The 18,445-nt window shown below is 33.9% G+C and overlaps 1 protein-coding gene across 3 annotated transcripts; it reads right to left on the bottom strand.

The window, feature by feature from the left end:
• Positions 1-783: 783 nt before the first annotated feature.
• On the bottom strand, positions 784-8,084 carry LOC112324184 (bZIP transcription factor 16). Of its 3 annotated transcripts, none has more exons than XM_024585861.2 (13): positions 7,688-8,084; positions 7,072-7,180; positions 6,903-6,959; positions 6,727-6,801; positions 5,775-5,861; positions 5,625-5,684; positions 5,346-5,515; positions 4,975-5,029; positions 3,504-3,546; positions 3,133-3,419; positions 2,300-2,377; positions 2,074-2,199; positions 784-1,354 (listed from the first exon to the last, which is right to left on the bottom strand). In XM_024585861.2, the coding sequence occupies exons 2-13, from the start codon at positions 7,141-7,143 to the stop codon at positions 1,259-1,261; spliced, it is 1,206 nt and encodes a 401-aa protein (XP_024441629.1). In that variant the 5' UTR covers positions 7,144-7,180; positions 7,688-8,084; the 3' UTR covers positions 784-1,258. The 3 variants fall into 3 exon arrangements, with proteins under 3 accessions (XP_024441629.1, XP_024441628.1, XP_024441630.1); XM_024585860.2 differs by having other exon boundaries at positions 7,741-8,083; XM_024585862.2 differs by lacking the exon at positions 7,688-8,084 and having other exon boundaries at positions 7,064-7,180.
• Positions 8,085-18,445: the final 10,361 nt, after the last annotated feature.

The raw sequence follows: 18,445 nt of genomic DNA, 5'->3' as shown, positions 1-18,445 counted from the left end.
TCTTATATAATTCATAAAAATCCATCAACACCCCAATGCAAAAAAAAGAGAAGGAAATATAAGATTCCAAAAACCAAAAATTAAAATTATCTTAAATTCTTATTTGGTTGTGTATTTATTAAGAAAATAGAGATTATAGAGAACAAATTAAAGCAATTAAGGAATACCTTGCAACCTTTCTGATTACTGCTAGCATAAATATGTTTTCTTTTGTAACTTTTTAAATTCATTAAAATCAATATTAAAAAAAAAAATTGAATACCATGTTAACGAGAGAAATGATTCATAAAATTATTAAAAACAAAAAAACACCTTATCCCATGTTATTAAACAAAACCACTGTTTAAAAAGAAATCTCTTAATACTTTCCTATTCCAGGTTCTAAACATTAAGATGACATCAGAATCTGAGGATGCATTAAAAAACACGGTTAACATCATGTTTTTTTAAAATTAAAATTTTTTTTTAAAAAAATATCTTTTATATTTTTAAATTGTTTTTTTAAATTATTTTGATGTACTAATCTTAAAAATAAAAAATAAAAAATAAAAAAAAATATTTTAAAATATTTTTAAATTAAAAGCACTTTGAACTGCAACCGCTACCACAATTCCAAACATAAATCTTGAAAAACATATCTGATACAGCAATTGTAGAATGGAATAAATTAATGACTTTAGAAGAATTTGATGATCTCTTGGGGTTAATTGTAACAGTTCAGCATATTCCAACAATCACTCATAATATGCATGCTAGATAACACGACAAGTATGGTGTCACCTCTTTACCACAACATAAACATTTTATATCCCTCACAAAATAAGAACCGATTTAAGATTCCGATGTCAAATTAGAGCACCCGAGCAGCAAAACATAAGAACCAGGGTACTATATTCAGTGATTTATATGGAATATAGCATATAGTTCAGTTTAACAAATTAACACCATCCTCAATCAGATTTTTTTAATACAGATAAAGCAAAAAAAGTGTGGATACTGCCCTCTTAAAACAGGGTATAACACAAATTTCACTCGGCATACCATCCTAGGTCTCTAACAGTTACAGATGGACCCAATAAGAATTTTAGGATGATATGAGATGAACGAATCCTAGAACTATAACGGTCAGCTTTGATAAAATCCAAACTACAAGCTATGCAAAATATGAAGAAACTCCTGTTGCTAATTGGTTAGGTTATGCTCCTTGAAAGTCTCGTGAAAACAGGGTACCTAGATCCTAGAGACCAACCTGAAGAAGCTATGTTTGTCCAGTCTGTTGTGTATCATTGCTCATATGTTGGTCATTCCTGCCAGCCCTAAAATCTTCCTGCCCAGAAACTTCCCCGAGCCTCTCCTGCAATAAAAGACCGAAACTCTATGTGAGGACCACTTTATATAAGCAAGGTTTCTTGTTTCTGAGGTGGCTAATGAGTTAGTGTTTGTCTCAAAGCCATTCAAAATTGATCCGAAATTAGCATTAAATGATTATAATCCCCAAGTGTCATTTGTCATTTTTAAAAGGTGTTCATCATCATCAGCCAACCGTGTACTTGTCTCGTGTGCAAATAGATAGCATTTTTGGTCCAATGTTTGCAATTCTTCATGGAAAAATTCCCCCAAAGTCCAGTAAATTTGCCAGTTAATTCTGTCCACCCAACTCAAACAACTTCCTTCTATGTTTATTTTCTAACGTGTGAAGGAAATGTTTGAGAGTGTGGTAGTGGTTGTTTTTCAAAGTGTTTTTTACTCGGAAATGCATCAAAATAATATTTTTTTTATTTTTTATAAATTATTTTTGACATCAGTACATCAAAAAAATCTAAAAACATAAAAAAAAAATTAAGCCAAAAAAAATCAAAATTTTGGGAAACACAGTTCCAAACGACCCCGAAATCGAAGTGCCCAGATCCAATAATTCATTTATTACAGCTATGGTTGTTAAGTCTCTTGTCAGAGACCACGCTTTGCAATATGTTAACTTCGTTATATGTCACATGCAGGATATTTAGGTGATGGCTGATAAGATAAAAGACGCCAAAATTCAACAAATCAAATCAAAGATTAAAATATCACCTTGAGAGAGGCGTTCTCCGCGAGAAGTTGCTCATACTCGCTCTTGATTTGGTTTACTTCTGATCTAAGATTGGCATTTTCTTCTTTTAAGGCTTCAGCACGTTGGGCCAGTTCATCACATTCAGCCTGACTCAAAAGCATGCATGCAACCCAATGAATTGATATAGAGGCATGGCGCATAACATAGCCAGACTAAATTACCAGATATTAAGGCACGCTTCAATACCTGTTTACGCAACCTGGACCGGCGAGCGGATTCTCTGTTTGACTGCTTCCTTCTCTGTCTCTTAAGCTCTCTTTCATCCTACAGCCAGAAAAACAAGAGGCGTAGACTCATTTTAGATATAAAATAATAGAAAATACAAAAGTATGAAAAAAAACTGCTGGCTTCTAACAAAATAATCCATGTCATTCAACTTGAGTCTGATTCAGATCCTCTAACAAAGATTAGAATTAATTCGTTTTAGCCTAAATCCATTAACTATGTATAAACAATTGATAATTCGAACTTCACCTCAAAAAAGCTGCAAACTTGAAAAGAAACTAAATACACTGTTTAATTTGAGACAACTCAATTGGAAAGCAGAAACAAAATCAAAACAATGCAGATGATAAAAACTGAATTGCTTTATAGAAGAATGTCAAGAATATCACAATTAAACGTGCAATAGACCTTGAAACTAGATTGAAAAATTCCAACAAACCCAATTTTTGCATGAAAACATTAAAAGAGCTCACTTGCAATGATACGCTGGATCATGATAGAGGAGATAATTGAGAATACTATATGAATGAGAATGGAAAATGCATGATTTCACTAAGGTATGGCCTCAGAAAAACAATGGACAGTTCAATTAATCTCAGGTCACAAGTGTTGAAAATCTAGAGATCAATCTACACCAATCTTAAACAGCAAGGAAGATGTCAGTTAATGCTACAGTAAATAAGCAGAAGCCAGGAAAATGAATTGGCAGGTGCATCAAAACAAAACTAAAATAGGCAGGTGCAAACTTTGAAGTAAAGTGTTCTGAAACCAACAATTTGAAGACTAAAACTAACCTGTAACCAAATCTGCGATTGAACACCATCCCGTGATCCAGTAGAAACTACCCCTCCAGCAACTGGAGTAGAAGGAACTTTCCCACGAATTGCAGGAACAGTAGATGAAGCAGGGGCTCCCCAGTAGTCCATTCCAATATTTAAGTTGGTTGTGGGGCCAGGTATAGCTCCTGGAGCACTGGCAGCAGATATTGGCATGATAGCCATCGTTTGATTCATGATCGTATTAGATGCACCCTGTCCTCCATTCTGAGCACCATGTGCTGAACCACCATTCTGAGACGAGTCTGTTGTAATAAAATTCTTTATCAATAAACATGCAACACTCAGTGTGATGACTTCATTATAAAAATATATAATCATAATCAAACCTTCCAGAGAATCTTGCCTGCCACCTGACTTCATTTGTGAGTCCTACAAAAGGAAACAAAAATGTAGTGTGTGAAAATGCTATTATAAGCATGCAAATAAAGTAAAAGGTTCCCAAAACATAAAAAATCTTGTCCATTTGATGATGAAAGGCAGGTGTAAAAGTTTTATTTGGGATAAGCAGAATGCAATGATGATAGCCATAAAATTCTGTTTGGTATAATGGATTTGGAATGCGCCTACATTTAAGAGAACATATGAAGCTTTTCTTGAGTAAGGTGGACCTTGAACACCAAAATGTTTGAAACTTGAGCAGGGTCTCATCTGGCCAAAGCGTCACAAGCCAAGGCAATTTGGGACAAATAGCATGCTACTTTTAGAATGTGCCTATATTTAAGAAACTTCATGAAGCTCTTCTTGAGGAGTAAGGCAGTCCTTCAACTCTAAAACGCTTGAAACTTGAGTAGGACTCATTCAGATAATGCTTCACAGCCCCCCCACCCAAAAAAAAAATCTATAACTATTGCAAGCAAACCATGACCAATGTTAAATGCAGCAGAGTGCACAGAATCCAAATGACTTACCAAAGGTTAATTCCATTAGAACCTTTGTCAATAAGAGAAACCATCACCAGGGGAAGCCATAATCAATACTAAAGACTCAAATTAGGTAATCTTGATATATTCAGACAAATTCATGCTTGCCGCTGAAACAAAATGCCTTCAACTATCTCATAACAGTCCTAGTGACATTCACAAGTTTAAAGACATAGCCGTCTGTTTTTTTTTTTCCCTTTTGGTCATCTGGTAGTTAGTATTTCATATACCTACACAGCAATTTTCACTGCACATCACACTAAATGAGAAAAGTTCATTTGTTTGTGGAACTAACAAGGATGCAAAGCAACCAGAACAAGATTACTCATGTGAGTGATTTTTGGCGTGGCAGTTCAAAGGTCATAAGAGCAGCAAGCAAAAAGAATTATTTGATGTCAGTACTGGCTTCTACACAGATTAACTATACCCACAACATTTAACACCAGGAATAATTGTCCCCAGAGACATGTGATGTGATCATCAGCAAAATATATGTATTCCTACATGAGAGAAGAAAAAACAACAGGTAATGGCAATCACCATTCCATCAATGTGACTATTATGATCACAAATTCCACGCTGAAAAATAATACCACTGTGTTATTAGTGGCAATATTGCTCCACGATTACTTGAGGATCAAAACTGTGGTATTGCGTCAAAGCATTTATACTGTCATGCAGCCAGCCCAAAAAACTTTCTTGTCCAATCATCCAGGTAATGCTAAATAATTAAGATGGGGGGCATAAGTTAATTAACCACAAAATCAACAATTAAGTGGCTGGTGAAAAAAGAATGGCATCAACCATGCCAATCGATCATGTAAAGCATTAATAAAACTAAGATAAACAGATAAAAAACTGATCTTAATGCACTTACACTCTGAGAATTTGCATCACTTCCTTCACTGGAGCCTTCACTACCACTCTCAGCACTACATATCAAGATTAATTCCAAGGTCAGATTGGTATGAAAATGTCATGGCAGCAATAAATAAGTCAATGCAATGAGTGGAGACCAAAGTGACAGCCTATCTACAATTTGTTATGATGAGGTCATAGCAGTAAAGAAATTTGAGACACGTGAGCCTACCCTGTTTTTTTGTTCCATCCAACAAAACCAAATCATCAAAAAACAGCAAACTTGGACCACAAAGCAGAGCTCAATAACATGTCCCAACAAACACAAGGCAAAGCTCATCAACCAATATAAATCACAGCCATGCATGTTATCCACACGTCCATCATTACCTCTTAGAATAAGCTCCGTTGGCAGACACTCCTGTTGTTTTACCATGCTCATTGTTCTTCCCAGTGATCATGTTTAAACTGCCCAAACTTCCTTTCGATCTTTTAATTGGCAGTTTTTCCTTAGCATCAGATGGCCTACCATCTGCTTCCATGCTGCCAGGAGTGTTTCCCTACACCAAACATTCAAACTTGCAAGTTATTCTTTATGTTGGCCTACAGACAAAGACATGCCCTGTCATTTGCAATTATTCCAGAAGAAACTAAGTATAGGAAACTCACAGAAGCCTCAGCAATACCATTTGGAGAAGGCATTGCAAAAGGACTAAAAGGATAAGAACCCTGCATAAATTCAGAAGAAAATTAACTTTCGCTGGATTTGATGGTGTCAGTCTGAGAGCAGAAATCTTAAGTATAGTGGAAAACAATTACCGGAGGAATGGATGGATGAGCATATACACCATGCGGATACATTGCCACATATGGATGTGGTGGGGTACCATAGGGAGGCATGATGTGCTGCAATTTAAAACTTACATGAGAACTGTGACGATTTCCAACCAAAAGGTGAAATTACAGAATTTGAAAAAGGGTGTTCAAATTTCCTGTGAGATTTAAATACACTTGAAAAGATATGATGAAATTAACATGCAAACTACCCAGAGTATCATGTGATTAGATGATAAATACTTTTATGTGATCCTAAGACAACCAATAACATCAAAGCACTTGCTAAATAATGACAATTCATTGAAGTATAAAGCATGCTGCCTGTGAGTTGCAACTAATCATTAACACAGCTAATTTTGGCTTGTTTTGGCCAAGCTAGAGATGAAAATTTCAAGCCTGCATTCAAATCAAAATTGAGCTACAAGAAAGCCAGCTAAACATCCTCTGTAAGTGAAGCCCTGCTGCTTTCATAACTGCTAGAGGAACTTGCTGAAGACACTCATGAGAAAAGCAGATTTTAAGGGAGAAGCACACTTTGTATGGGAAAAAAAAACCATGAGGGTTTATGGAGCAAGTTGTCCAACCAACCATTGTCCTCTATTTCAAAAAAAGAAAGCACATTGACCATGCTACTTGAAAAGACCAGTTGAGCAAGCAGTCTCAAGGATGTCAAGACAGTCCAGGACACAATTGGTGTTCATTTGACCTGTAAACTCATTTACCTTCCAAATGGACCAAGGCTTGACAGGACTCACTCCATCTCTAGACTAAGATAATTTGAAAGTTAATTACACTTACCCCTGTCCTATCTTGTGACTACTTTTTTTTCTTACAATGCCCAAATTTAGTGGTTCTGTAGTTTTTGTACATGAATAAGTCTTAATAACAACTAATGCATACTCCTTAGAAAATGTCAACACAAAATCATTAGTACCTGAACCCCCCACATATACGGGTGAGCTTGGGGACTTGATGCCAAGAACCCAGGTGGAGGTATAGGAGAATATGCCTGTTGAAGAAACAACCAATCTGTATAATAAGCGTGATACAATATGAAACATTGATTATCTTTGAAAAAGTAACCAAGAGAAAGGTCTTCATTAACAGAACCTGAAACCCAGACCAGTCTGGATTTACAGTTGTAGCACTGGCAGTTGAAGGCTGCTCCTGAGAAGCACAAAAAGAATACACTTCGTTCAGCAACAGAACAAAAAACATACGAGAAAAGTTTAATTTCTATGACAAACAAAGACGAATTCAACAAAACACACAAGAAAACCTGTGTAGGAGCAGCAGATGGTGGCTTGGCCTCCTTTTCCTTCCCAGTTTTATCCATATCACTGCTAACCATTATTATATATAACCCTCCAACAATTCCTTAAACCATCCTGCAATATAACCACCATCATTCACACCATTACAAACCCATTAATTGACACCCCACTGCAATTTACACTAAAATTACTAAAGAAAAAAAATAAAGCATAAATAACATCAGATTTGTGCCTTCATATTATTTTTAATTTCAAGGCTACAAAAAGGAAACAGGAGCAGTATATCGAATACAGAAAAGCTCCAAACTTTCAATTGATTATGACTTCTCATAAACAAACAGAATACCAATTTACGAGGCATGCTTTAAGCATAGTTATCATCATATCCAAAACAACAAAACTATTCATTTCAAGAAACCCTAGATTATGAACTAATCATTTATTTAGTAGAAAATGAGACAGATGCATAAATTGTATCAATTAACCGAACCCGAAACAAATTTCAGGCAATGGCAATCTGTAAATAAAAACTGATCAATCAAAACCCTGGAAAAAAAAGGCAGTCTTGTAATTCAGCTAAATCAAGCAACCCATGCAAATACAATAAGCTAATTTAATTACCACTTTTTGAAATACTGGAAATCGAGCTCAAAATCGAAACTTGATCCACTTACTATCGGAGAAGCTAATCACAGAAAATAAAATACGCGTGAGCTGGTTTCAGTGGAGGACACAGATGGCAATTTGAAAATGACTGGGGCAGAGACTGGGAAAGAGAATTATTTGTTCGCTTTTTTATACAGATAAATAAATTGATGCGAGTTTTAGAGAGAGCGAGAGAGAGAGAGATGAGATCAGACAATTAGGGTTCGTTATTGGGTATTTTTTGGTAGTTGGTGTTGGGGGTTCACGGACCAGAAGCTGCGTGGGTCGTCGTGCTATAGTTGCTGGTTTCAGAGGAAAAAAACACAAGGAATTCTTTTTCTATTCTTCACTATATGCAGCAAAAATTCCCTTCTTAGTTTTTACTAACTAGTTTATTTGCCCCGCTCATATTAAATGTTTTAAAATGTACAAAGAAAATAATAATAATAATAAGAACGCTGAGAGTTTTTTTTTTTGACATTATTATTAAACTGATAAACTAATTCAAGTTTTCAATTAAACATGAGTTGATACAATTTAAATTAATTAATTTTATAATTATAAATTTAAATATAACATAGATGACTGGTAAAAACATTATTTATCCTTAAAAAAACTTTAAAATAATAATTTTAAAAAAAAAATATCGAGACAACGACAAATTGAATCAACCTTGATCCCCTGCGACCTGAGTCATGAACTGTATTAAGTATAATAATTTTTTTACAATTTTTTTATTTAATTATATAATAAAAATAGATTATCCCAAAATTGAACACCAACTTTAAAATAAATATTTATTTGAGATTGTAATAACCTTATAGAAAACAAACAAAAATAAACAATATAGTTTATTTCCTAACCAAACCAATATTAAAGAACGAAATTAAAAAAAAATAATTGAAAAAAATAAAGGATGAAAAAATATATATATTCAGTCGGTAGGTAAACCCGTCAGACCTGTGAATAGAGTAACCTGAGCTAGCACGTCAAACATGTGAACTGGGTTATAGACTCCACTGAAATTATAATTTGTTTTTTTAAAACTATTTTTTTATTTAACTATATGATAATAAAAATAAACGATTGCGAAATTGAACATCATCCCAACACCGAGACATTTTTATGAGACCGCGATAACCTTATAGATAGCGAAACGAAACCAATTACAAAACTAAATTCCCAATTAACTCAATATCTATAAATGAAATAACAAAAAAAAAGAGTTTAACTCGCTAGACCTACGAACCATATCAACTAGCCAAACCTATAAACATGTTCATGGACTTCATAAAATTTAATAACATGGTTTTTATCTGAAACTATTTTTTTAACTATATGAGAGAAAGAAATAGACGATAATAAAGTCAAGTTCAATTAAAAAAAAAAACACTCCACCAAACGCGTAAGCCATGGCAACTTGGATTACCCTCGCAAATCACAAACCACTATAACCATATAAAAAGGCAAAATGAAAAGAAATAAATTACAAAATTTAATTCTCAATCATCTCAATATTAAAATAAATAAACTAAAAAAATTTAACAAAAATTAACAAAAATTAAAGAAAAAAAAAAGAAAAAGCAATACAATTGTAATCGATAATGCAAATGGGTGTGGGTGAATGATAATTATCTATAGATGAAATCCAAAAAAACAAAGTTTAACTTGTCAGACTTGCGGACCTTGTCAACCAGCCAAACATGTGAACAGGTCCATAAAATTTATAAAGTTTAATAAAATAACTTTTTCAAAAACTATTTTTTTAACCACATGAGAAGAAAATAGACAATAACAAGGTCAAGTTCAATTAAAAAAAACTCATCAAAATCATAAACTTTGACAACTTGGGTTACCTTAGCAAACCCGCAAACCACTTTAACCCTATAAAAAGGAAAAATAAAATTATAAAATTCAATTATCAATCACTCAAATATTAAAAAATAAAATAAACAAAAACAAATTTGAAAAAAAATGATAACAAAAATTGAAAAGAAAAGATAAAAGAAATGAAAAGACAATACATTGTGGATTGCTATTGTAATCCTCATTGCAAATGGGTGCGGATGAATAGTAATTTCCCCACGTCCTTTAGCTTTTCTGTTAATTAGTAAAACACTAATATGATGCTTGTGCATCCTTGCCGAGCCGAATAAAAAATTAATTCAGGTGTTAAAAACAACAACAAGTGGGATTAGTTATTTTTTTATAATAAAAAATAAAATAAAATGTGTATTGGAAGCTTGATTAGTGTGTTTAATAAGATCAATCAATCATCATAAGTGTTAATAAACACTAAAAAAAATGTTGACGATAAATAAAAACCAAACTAGGATGCCAAGCAATTGGTGCAAATAAACAAAAATGATCTCGAGACGTGTCATGTTATTTAGCATTTTATTTAATTACACACCATATATTTGAGAAAATAAAAATAAAAATTAAATCGAAACAAAACAAAACAAAATAATTATGAGCATAGTTCCTTTGTATTTTATTTATCTATTTTTGCTTTATTTTGTAATCTCTTGCATGGTCTAAGTTTCAAATTCAACTATGTTGGAGTTGGCTCGGCATGGCCTTTAGACTAAGCAGGCTCGGATGCAACATGATCGCCCCATTCAAAACTTAATTTGGCTAAAAAAAAATTCAAAGTCATTGTCATTTTAACCATTACCTAACCTGATTAGGATCAAATGCAAACACAAAAATTAACAAAGGATAAAATCTAGCAAAAAAAAGTTTACGAATTGAAACGAAAAGACAGCGCCGTATTGGATCAATCTCAGTTAACTGGGTTAACCTGTCAAATTCACAGTTCGGGTCATGGACATGACAACAATGAGCAAACCTGGTTTGGCCATTTATCTCTTTTATTTCCTTTCCCTTCATTTACCCCTAATTGGGCCTTCATTAGGCTCGGGTGGAATAAGATATGAGACTAAATTGAAAAACCATCAAAGAATCAAGAATAAAATAATAATATTGAAGAGTTATCAAAGAATAGAGACCAAATAAAAAAAAAACTATCTAATCAAAGACCAAATTTTTGAAAAACAATTACATACAACAGCATGTGAGGAAGTTTACCACAGTTAAGCGACACATGAGAATTCCTCTCACCTTCAATAATGGCTTTCATTAGTATATTAGTTTGTGTTCTGTGGCGGGTCAATATTAATTTTTTTAAAATGTAAACAAAAATATTAAGAGTATAGAGAATGTTTTAAGTGTCTTGGGTCTGGCAGATATTAAAAGTATAGAGAATGTTTTAAACGAATTGGGTTTAAAAGTCATGTCAGACCCACGTAGGCAAACATGTCAGACCCATGTTACTTAGGTCTGACACCCAAGTAATTTGGGTCTTGCTTGTTTGTCAAACCCAAGTAAACGTGGGTTTAACGCAACTTTTGGAATTTAAAAATAATAAAACAATACCAAAATACTTCCATGATTATACAAAAATACATAAAAAAAACAGTGTGAAATAACAAAAATACGCCCATATGCAAAGCTTCTTTTTTTTATATATCTTTTTCAAGGCTAAAGATGTATTTTAACTAATTAACAATTTGTGAAACGTTAAAAAACTCCTGGGCAACAAGTTTTAATTTTGTTAACCTTGAGGGTAGAATAATATTTTTACTATGCAAATAATCATGAAAAGACTACCATACCCTTATTGAAACGTTTAATGACCAATGAGCTTATGAAAAATATTAAATTACCCCCACAACCAGGGCTTCAATTTTTTCAACCAAAGGGCTAAATGATGATTTAACTTTTTTTATGAAAAAACAACATTAGTCCTATCCCAAGCCTTCAGAGCTTGAAAAATCCATTGTACAAGTCTACAATGGGCTATGTCTTGGTCCACAGTACACTTGCATAGGGTTGCCAGACCCAAGCAGCATGGGCCTGACGTGGTTGTCAGACCCACATACCTTGGGCCTTGCATAGTTGCCAGACCCAAACGATTGGGCCCAACATTGTTACCAGACCCAAGCGTGGGTCTGACATTTTTTTTGGCCTGGCCTGGCGTGGGTCAACTCAAAAAAAAATTTAGGTTTTAATATTTTATATGAAAAAAATTAAGAAACAATCAGTGTGGATATAAGCTAAAAGACTATTTCAAAAGGTTTTTTTTTTATCTCACATTGAAAAAGATATTATCTTATCCTATGAAGTTGAAGTATTTAAACCAAAAAAGTTTTTTATCCCACATTGAAAAAACACAACTATTTTTCTTATGAATATAAATATATATATTAATGGGCTTCAAATCTCACATTGAAAAAATAAAACATTATTCTAGTATTTATATAGTGAACTTTGATATGAGTTAGTAATCATATGAAAAAAGAGGGGTTTCTGACTAGAGAAAAAAACACATTTGAAAAAAAAAAGGTCTTTACCAAGTTTTATTGGGTCACCCGAGTCCCGGGTTGACTCATTATGTCAGATCGGGTTTGATAACTATGTTTAAAGAGAAAAAGGTGAGTTTGAGAGCGTTGATTATAACTTATTCCCTTCTTCTTTAGTTCAATAAAACCAGTTAATTGATCCTTAAAATTTCAAAATATAGATTTAGATTTGCTTTTGCATTGTTATTTTTTAATATTTTTTAATTTTATTTTTTACCCAAGCGCCTAAGCCTAGCAACCATGTCAGACCCATGCGTTTTTTTTTTTGAATGCCAGACCTAAGACACGTGGGTCTGGCAGTCATACTTGACCCAAACATGGTTGTCAAACCCAAGACGCTTGGGTCTGGCATGGGTGCTAGACCTAGGTGCAAGTCTGACATTGTTGTCATAAGCATCTCTAAAATTCACTTTATTTTTTTTATTAATCTCTAACTTTAATGAAGAAATCATCTATTAAATTGTACAAATTAATATAGTCAAAAGGACAATAAGTCTTTTACATATATAATATTTTCTTTTATTATAGCATAATGTATCAATTCAAAAGTTCTTTATGGTCATATATTTCAAATTTTTATATATACTAATAGTTATAATGTAGAATAAACTTTTCTTGTAACAAACTTGGACAATTAGATCACGCAACAACATCTTAAATTTAAAAAAGCATGGACCCTTTAAAAAATTATCCAACACTTGGATGGAAATATAAAATCAATGTTTTCATCCATGATGCATACAAAAAAAGAAAAGTTTATTTTTTAAGACTTGAAATAAATCACTTAGAAGTTAATATTTTTTTTTCCATTCTTTCCTCTTTGAATATAATAAATTTATAAAATATGTTACCAAACAAAAAAGAGTTTGCAGTTAAGTTCTTCTGCATATGAATGAAAAATCCTGCTTGAATGAGGCAGTGTTTGTTTTTGTAGTCCAATCATGTTTTTGAAAAAAAATTATATTTTTTGACCCAGGCGTTTGGGTCTGGCATGGTTGGCAGGCCTATGCTATTGGGTCTGGCAACCATGCCAGACCCAGGATACTTGGTAATGACAAACATGCCTGATTTTACAAACAACAAACAAAAAGGACAATTGTGCATTTCAGTTGTTAGGAGAGAGAAAAGAAAGAAAAAACATAAATAATTGATCACTGACGGCAATTCAACAATTATCTGTCTACATGCGCCACACCATGTGGAAGAAGACACGACTGTGCATCCAGTAAGACGACGGATGACTAGATTTGGTCATTGGAAAGCGTCACACGCACTTCCTTAATGCAGCGAGCGCTGACTTTTCGATGGGGAAGAAAAATAAAGCCAAAGAAACATCTCGCAAAAAGATAAGAAATTAAAAGTAAAACTACTATTACAATCTACAGTAAAATATATTTTGATCTACATTGATTTCCCAAACCCTTTTTTTATTTTTCGTATTTACTCTTTTCTCTTTCCCTTTATGCGCCTTCTTAGAAAAAGAAAAAAAAAACATTGTTGTTGTCCACAGTGTTATTATTTATTATGACTGATCCGGTTGATGTATGATTGGGATGGACGGTGATGAAGGGGAAATTCTCCCTCCAGTTTTATTTCTTTTTAATGCTTTAAAACTTAAAAGGGAAAACCTAATCTTTAGTTACTTGTGCATTTTATCATCACTTGTTTATGACTCGTTCATGCATATAGATAAAATGAATTTGTTTTAGATGAATTTAAATTTACGAATCTCAACTAAAAATGGATTAACCTGTATAAATAATTTTTTTTTTTTACCTTCACCGTTTAAAAAAAGTTTGGTAGATTTAGATTTTTTCCATTAACAAAATGCAATTTGACTTAATAAAATAAGGGATAAATTTATTTATTTTTTATTTATTAAATTCAAGAATTAACTTGGGGATTAAGAATATGCATGTCAAAATAAGAGATATGCATTTAGAATCATATAAAAAGAAAATTTAATATACCGGTTTTTATACCAATTTTTTTTTTTTAAAAAGAAGAGCGAGTGTGGTGTTTTTATACCAATTTTTTTTTAAACTAAACTCTTTCTGATTTAGCCAAACAAATTATTTTGAAGATTTAAGAATTTTTTTTACTTTAAGATGTGATTTAAAAGTTTTATACAGATAAGCATACCCATCAAAGTGAAAAATCAAACTCAATAATAAAAAGTTAAGCCTGTTTGGTATTGCGGTAATAATTATTTTGGAAATGCATTAAAATAGTTGTTTTTTAAAAAAAATTTGTTTTTGAAATTTGCATATCAAAATGATCTAAAATCACAAAAAAAAAATCAAAGCAAAGAAAAATAAAAAAATAAATTCAATTTTTTTCAAAAACGCTTTTAAAACACAAAAAACAAACAGGCTCTAAGTCTCGATGAAAACTTTTGAACCTACAATTACATGTTTGATTTTTGTTCTTCTTTAAATTAGTGAGGTGTTGAATGAGTATGGAGTGTCGCACGGGTGCGGCGTCGCGGTGAGAATTCCATTTCAATCTAATGTAATGTGTGTCCCTACTTATCTATCTTTATTTGGCAAATATGGGAGGGACAAGAAAATCTAGTCTTTTATTGGTGGAAAATGGAATGGGAGTCGCCACCTAGTATTTTGGTCACTAGGAACCCTAACTGGTCTCAGAGATAGGGCACGGGGACTGGTTGCGTAAAGGGAAGGTATTAGCACCCCAAATACGCCCTACCTAAGGTAAGCTGCATTGTTTATTTGTCTGATAAAATCTGAGGTCTCGTTGTGTTTCCTAGTTGTTGGTATGGTTTAAGAAAAGTCCTCCTCGGTAAGGAAATCCTTATCTTATTGGGTAATTCTAACGTCAACGCAAGAATTTAATATCCGGAATACGCCTTACGTATAAGGTCGTCACTCCAGATATTAAAAGAAAACAAAATAATTTTTTTTAGAATTTTTGAAATATTGGCCTAGTTCTCGTGGCTTTAATAAACTAGTTATTATAGTCAAAATGCATGCTAATACATATATATTTTTTGAAATTTTTCTATGTTGTATGAAAATATGATGTGATGATTTTTTTCTCTATCTTTGGAGAGACTAAGCCGTATGCATGAAAACAAAATATTTTTTATTAAAAAAATTTTGATGACTTAACGAAAACCAGGTATTTAAATACCGGATTTGTATCTTTACAGTATAAAAATACAAACCGATATTGATCAAAATGCAGTAAAAAATTGCAGAAAATCACATATTCTTTGAAATAATTTTTGAAGAATTTTCATTTTTTTTTTAGGTTGTACCCAGTTCGACCCATGTGGCTGGGCTGGACCCAGCAGGCCTAACCGGGTCACTGGCCCAAACCAGTGACCCGCCTGGGAAAACAAAAGGCACGGCTCACGCGTGCATGCTCAGTAATATATGCAAATAGTACTGTTCAAGTGAATTATAATTCACTTGAACAGTGAAAATGCCAAAGGAAATCACATGCACAGAGACGTAAAACGCATACCTGGACGTGGAACCGAAAGGGGCGAAGTGCGATGGCGAACACTCACAGTGATGCTGGTGGCGGTGGAGAGGCAGCCGACGAGGGCTCACGGTGGTTCTGACGGTGGCAGTGGCTGGGAAGCTCGATGACAGCAGATGTTTCCTCTTCTTCTTCCCCTTTGCAGAGGCGTTGCTTCTTCTGTTGGTTTCCTTTGTTCCCTCTGTCAACAATGTTCTTCCTTCTCTACAGCAGATTCGTGGAGGTGCTGGTGGTGGTGGCCTGAGGAGTGGCTTGAGCGGTGGTCGGCCTTTCTTCCTTTTCTTCTCTGCGTTTTTCTTCAGCTCTGTTCTCCTCTGTTTCCCTTTTCTTCTTCTGCTTCTCACGATGTTGTTGTCTACTGGGAGGGCGGTGGCAGCTGGAGATGATGCTGGGGGCAATGGAGAGGAAGCCGACGATTCCTCACGGTGGTTAGGAAGGTAGCAGTGGCTGATGACAGCGGCTGTTTTCTTCTTCTTCTTCCCCATGCAGAGGCGCAAGTTGCTGCCTTTTCTTCAATGGTGCTGCAACGGGGGAAGAAGATGGTGAGCTAAAAAAGAATGACGATGTCGTGGGCAGTGCTGCTGTTTTTGTGCTCCTGGTGGCGTTGGTGTCGCGGCAGCCGGCTGTGGTCGCTCTTCCTTTTCTCTACTGCTTCTGTGTTACTTCTTCTCCTTGTTTCTTTCGGTTTCTCTCTTCTCTACACTCTCACAGTACCTCTCGTTTCAAACTTATCTGTATTCTTTCCTTCATTTCTCTCTGTTCTCTCTTCTCTCGTTCAAACTTCTCTTCATCCCCCTCTCTCCTGTGCTGGCGTTGGGGGTATTTATAGGGCAAAAGGGAGCGGGGGCGTCCTTATTGCCACCCTATGGCAGCGCATGGGGAGCAGGGCTTTGCTGCCCTGCCACAACGCCGGGCTGGCTGGCCAATAAGCGTGGCTGGCAGGGCGCAGCTCCCTCGATGTATCATCATGAGAGGGTGTGGGGTTTCGAGAGGTGGCAGGCATGTGGCGTGTAGGGTTCATTGAAGAAAGAAGAAAAAACTTCCTTCCCCTGCTGCACATCCAGGGGAAGGAGAAAGGGGAACAGTGTCGTTCAAAACGACACTGTTCTGTTTTTTTTTTTTAACATGAAACGACGCCGTTTTATACAAAACGCGCCGTTTCATTTAAAGGTGGCACCAACATTTGTTTCCCAAATCAGTCCTTAATTTATCCTTTGTTCTTTTAAGTCCTCACAATGTAATTTTTATTTTAAGAATTAATTCAATTGCATCCCTCCTAATTTCAGTCTCCGCCCCTATAGTTGGCCGCGCTTTTCACTTCAGTCCTTGGCCTCTGATTTATGCAATTGGACCCCTAATTGATCAATAAACTTCCAATTTCTTCAATTTGGCCCCTGATTTTGTTAATTACAGCCCCTACGCGCCTTTTCCAATTTGGTCCTTGGTTTCGGATTTTCTTAATCAAGTCCCTAATTGGCCATTAAACTTCAATATTTATGCAATTAAGCCCCTTATTTAACCAAATCAACTCTCAAAAATTATAATTTGACCCCAGAACTTTAATTTCTTCCAATTAAAGCCCAAATTGACTTAAAAATCAATTTTCCTTGCAATCAAACCTTCTATAAATTCAATTAAACCTTCGATAAAATCCAATTGAGTCCATAAACATCCAATTTTGGACTTTTCTCTTCAAAATAAATTTCTTTTCCAACAGGGCTCTCATCATTCAAGTATATATTGTAAAAAATTTCAATCCTTTGTATTTTTGAACCTCCTTAATCAATTTTTTTGATCCTTTTCTGAGCGCTCCAACCTCCTATTATTTTTCTAATTTCTTCCGGCTATATATTTTTATTTTTATTTTTGTGTGGAGACCCAAAAATGGGTTACAACATGGAGTATGGAATATAAAGCATCAACAAATAGACCATCAAACTAGATAGATGACTCGGGTTATTGCTAAGGTGATACAAGCGTTTCTTGGGAAGTAAAAAACAAAATATGACATGCCATTGACTCGATTGGATTTGATAAGCTCAATTAATTTAATAACATGAATTTAAAAAATACAATGGCAGTAAATAAATTGAAAAAATAATGACAACGAAAAAAAGGTCAAAAAAACCCTACCCGAGGCCATTGAGGATAACACGCTAAATATGCGACTTGGTCATGACACCAGGGTAACCCCGTCGAAAGAAAACTAAATAAAATCATAAAGCTCAATTATGAAATAACCCAATGTTGAGGGGCATAACTGAAAAAAATATTTTTTTAAAAAAAAAACCTAGTCAAACCAAGTTAATCATTTAACCCCATGTATATGGGCATAATATTGAAATAACCCCATAGAAAAAAAAGAAAAAACAAAAGGCATGAAGACTCGTTCTCAATCAATCAAATGTTAAATGATGAAATTGAAAAAAAAACAATTTTAAAAAAATCAAATGTTGAATTATCTGATAATGAAGGAAAAAAATAAATGAGAATGTGATAATCTCATATAAAACAAAATAGAAAAAAAATCAAAGCTCAATTTCTAGCAAATAAAATATGGAAGGAAAAAATTAAAGAAAAAAATAATCTAAAAAAGATCAAGAAAACTCTATATGAGCCCACCTGGGTCAACATGTAAGATTTGTAACCTAATTGTGATATCGAAGTAACCCCATCAAAAACAAATTGAATAAAACTATGAATCTTAGTTATATATATAAAAAATCAATGTTGAAGGGTGAGATAACCCAAATCATTTTTAAAATCAATGAAAAATACAATAGAAAAATTATTAAAAAAAATA

The sequence above is a fragment of the Populus trichocarpa genome, chromosome 1 (assembly GCF_000002775.5).
Source record: "Populus trichocarpa isolate Nisqually-1 chromosome 1, P.trichocarpa_v4.1, whole genome shotgun sequence".
Lineage (NCBI taxonomy): Eukaryota > Viridiplantae > Streptophyta > Magnoliopsida > Malpighiales > Salicaceae > Populus > Populus trichocarpa.
This window is presented reverse-complemented; position numbering and strand designations above follow the sequence as displayed.

Bases quoted from the DNA above. Each gene is read 5' to 3' on its own strand.
- LOC112324184 (XM_024585861.2), bottom strand. From the start codon at position 7,143: ATGGTTAGCAGTGATATGGATAAAACTGGGAAGGAAAAGGAGGCCAAG. The intron at 6,802-6,902 runs GTTCTGTTAATG...TTTCTTCAACAG, and splicing joins CAGACTGGTCTGGGTTTCAG to GCATATTCTCCTATACCTCC. The intron at 5,862-6,726 runs GTACTAATGATT...TTTAAATTGCAG, and splicing joins CGTATATGTGGGGGGTTCAG to CACATCATGCCTCCCTATGG.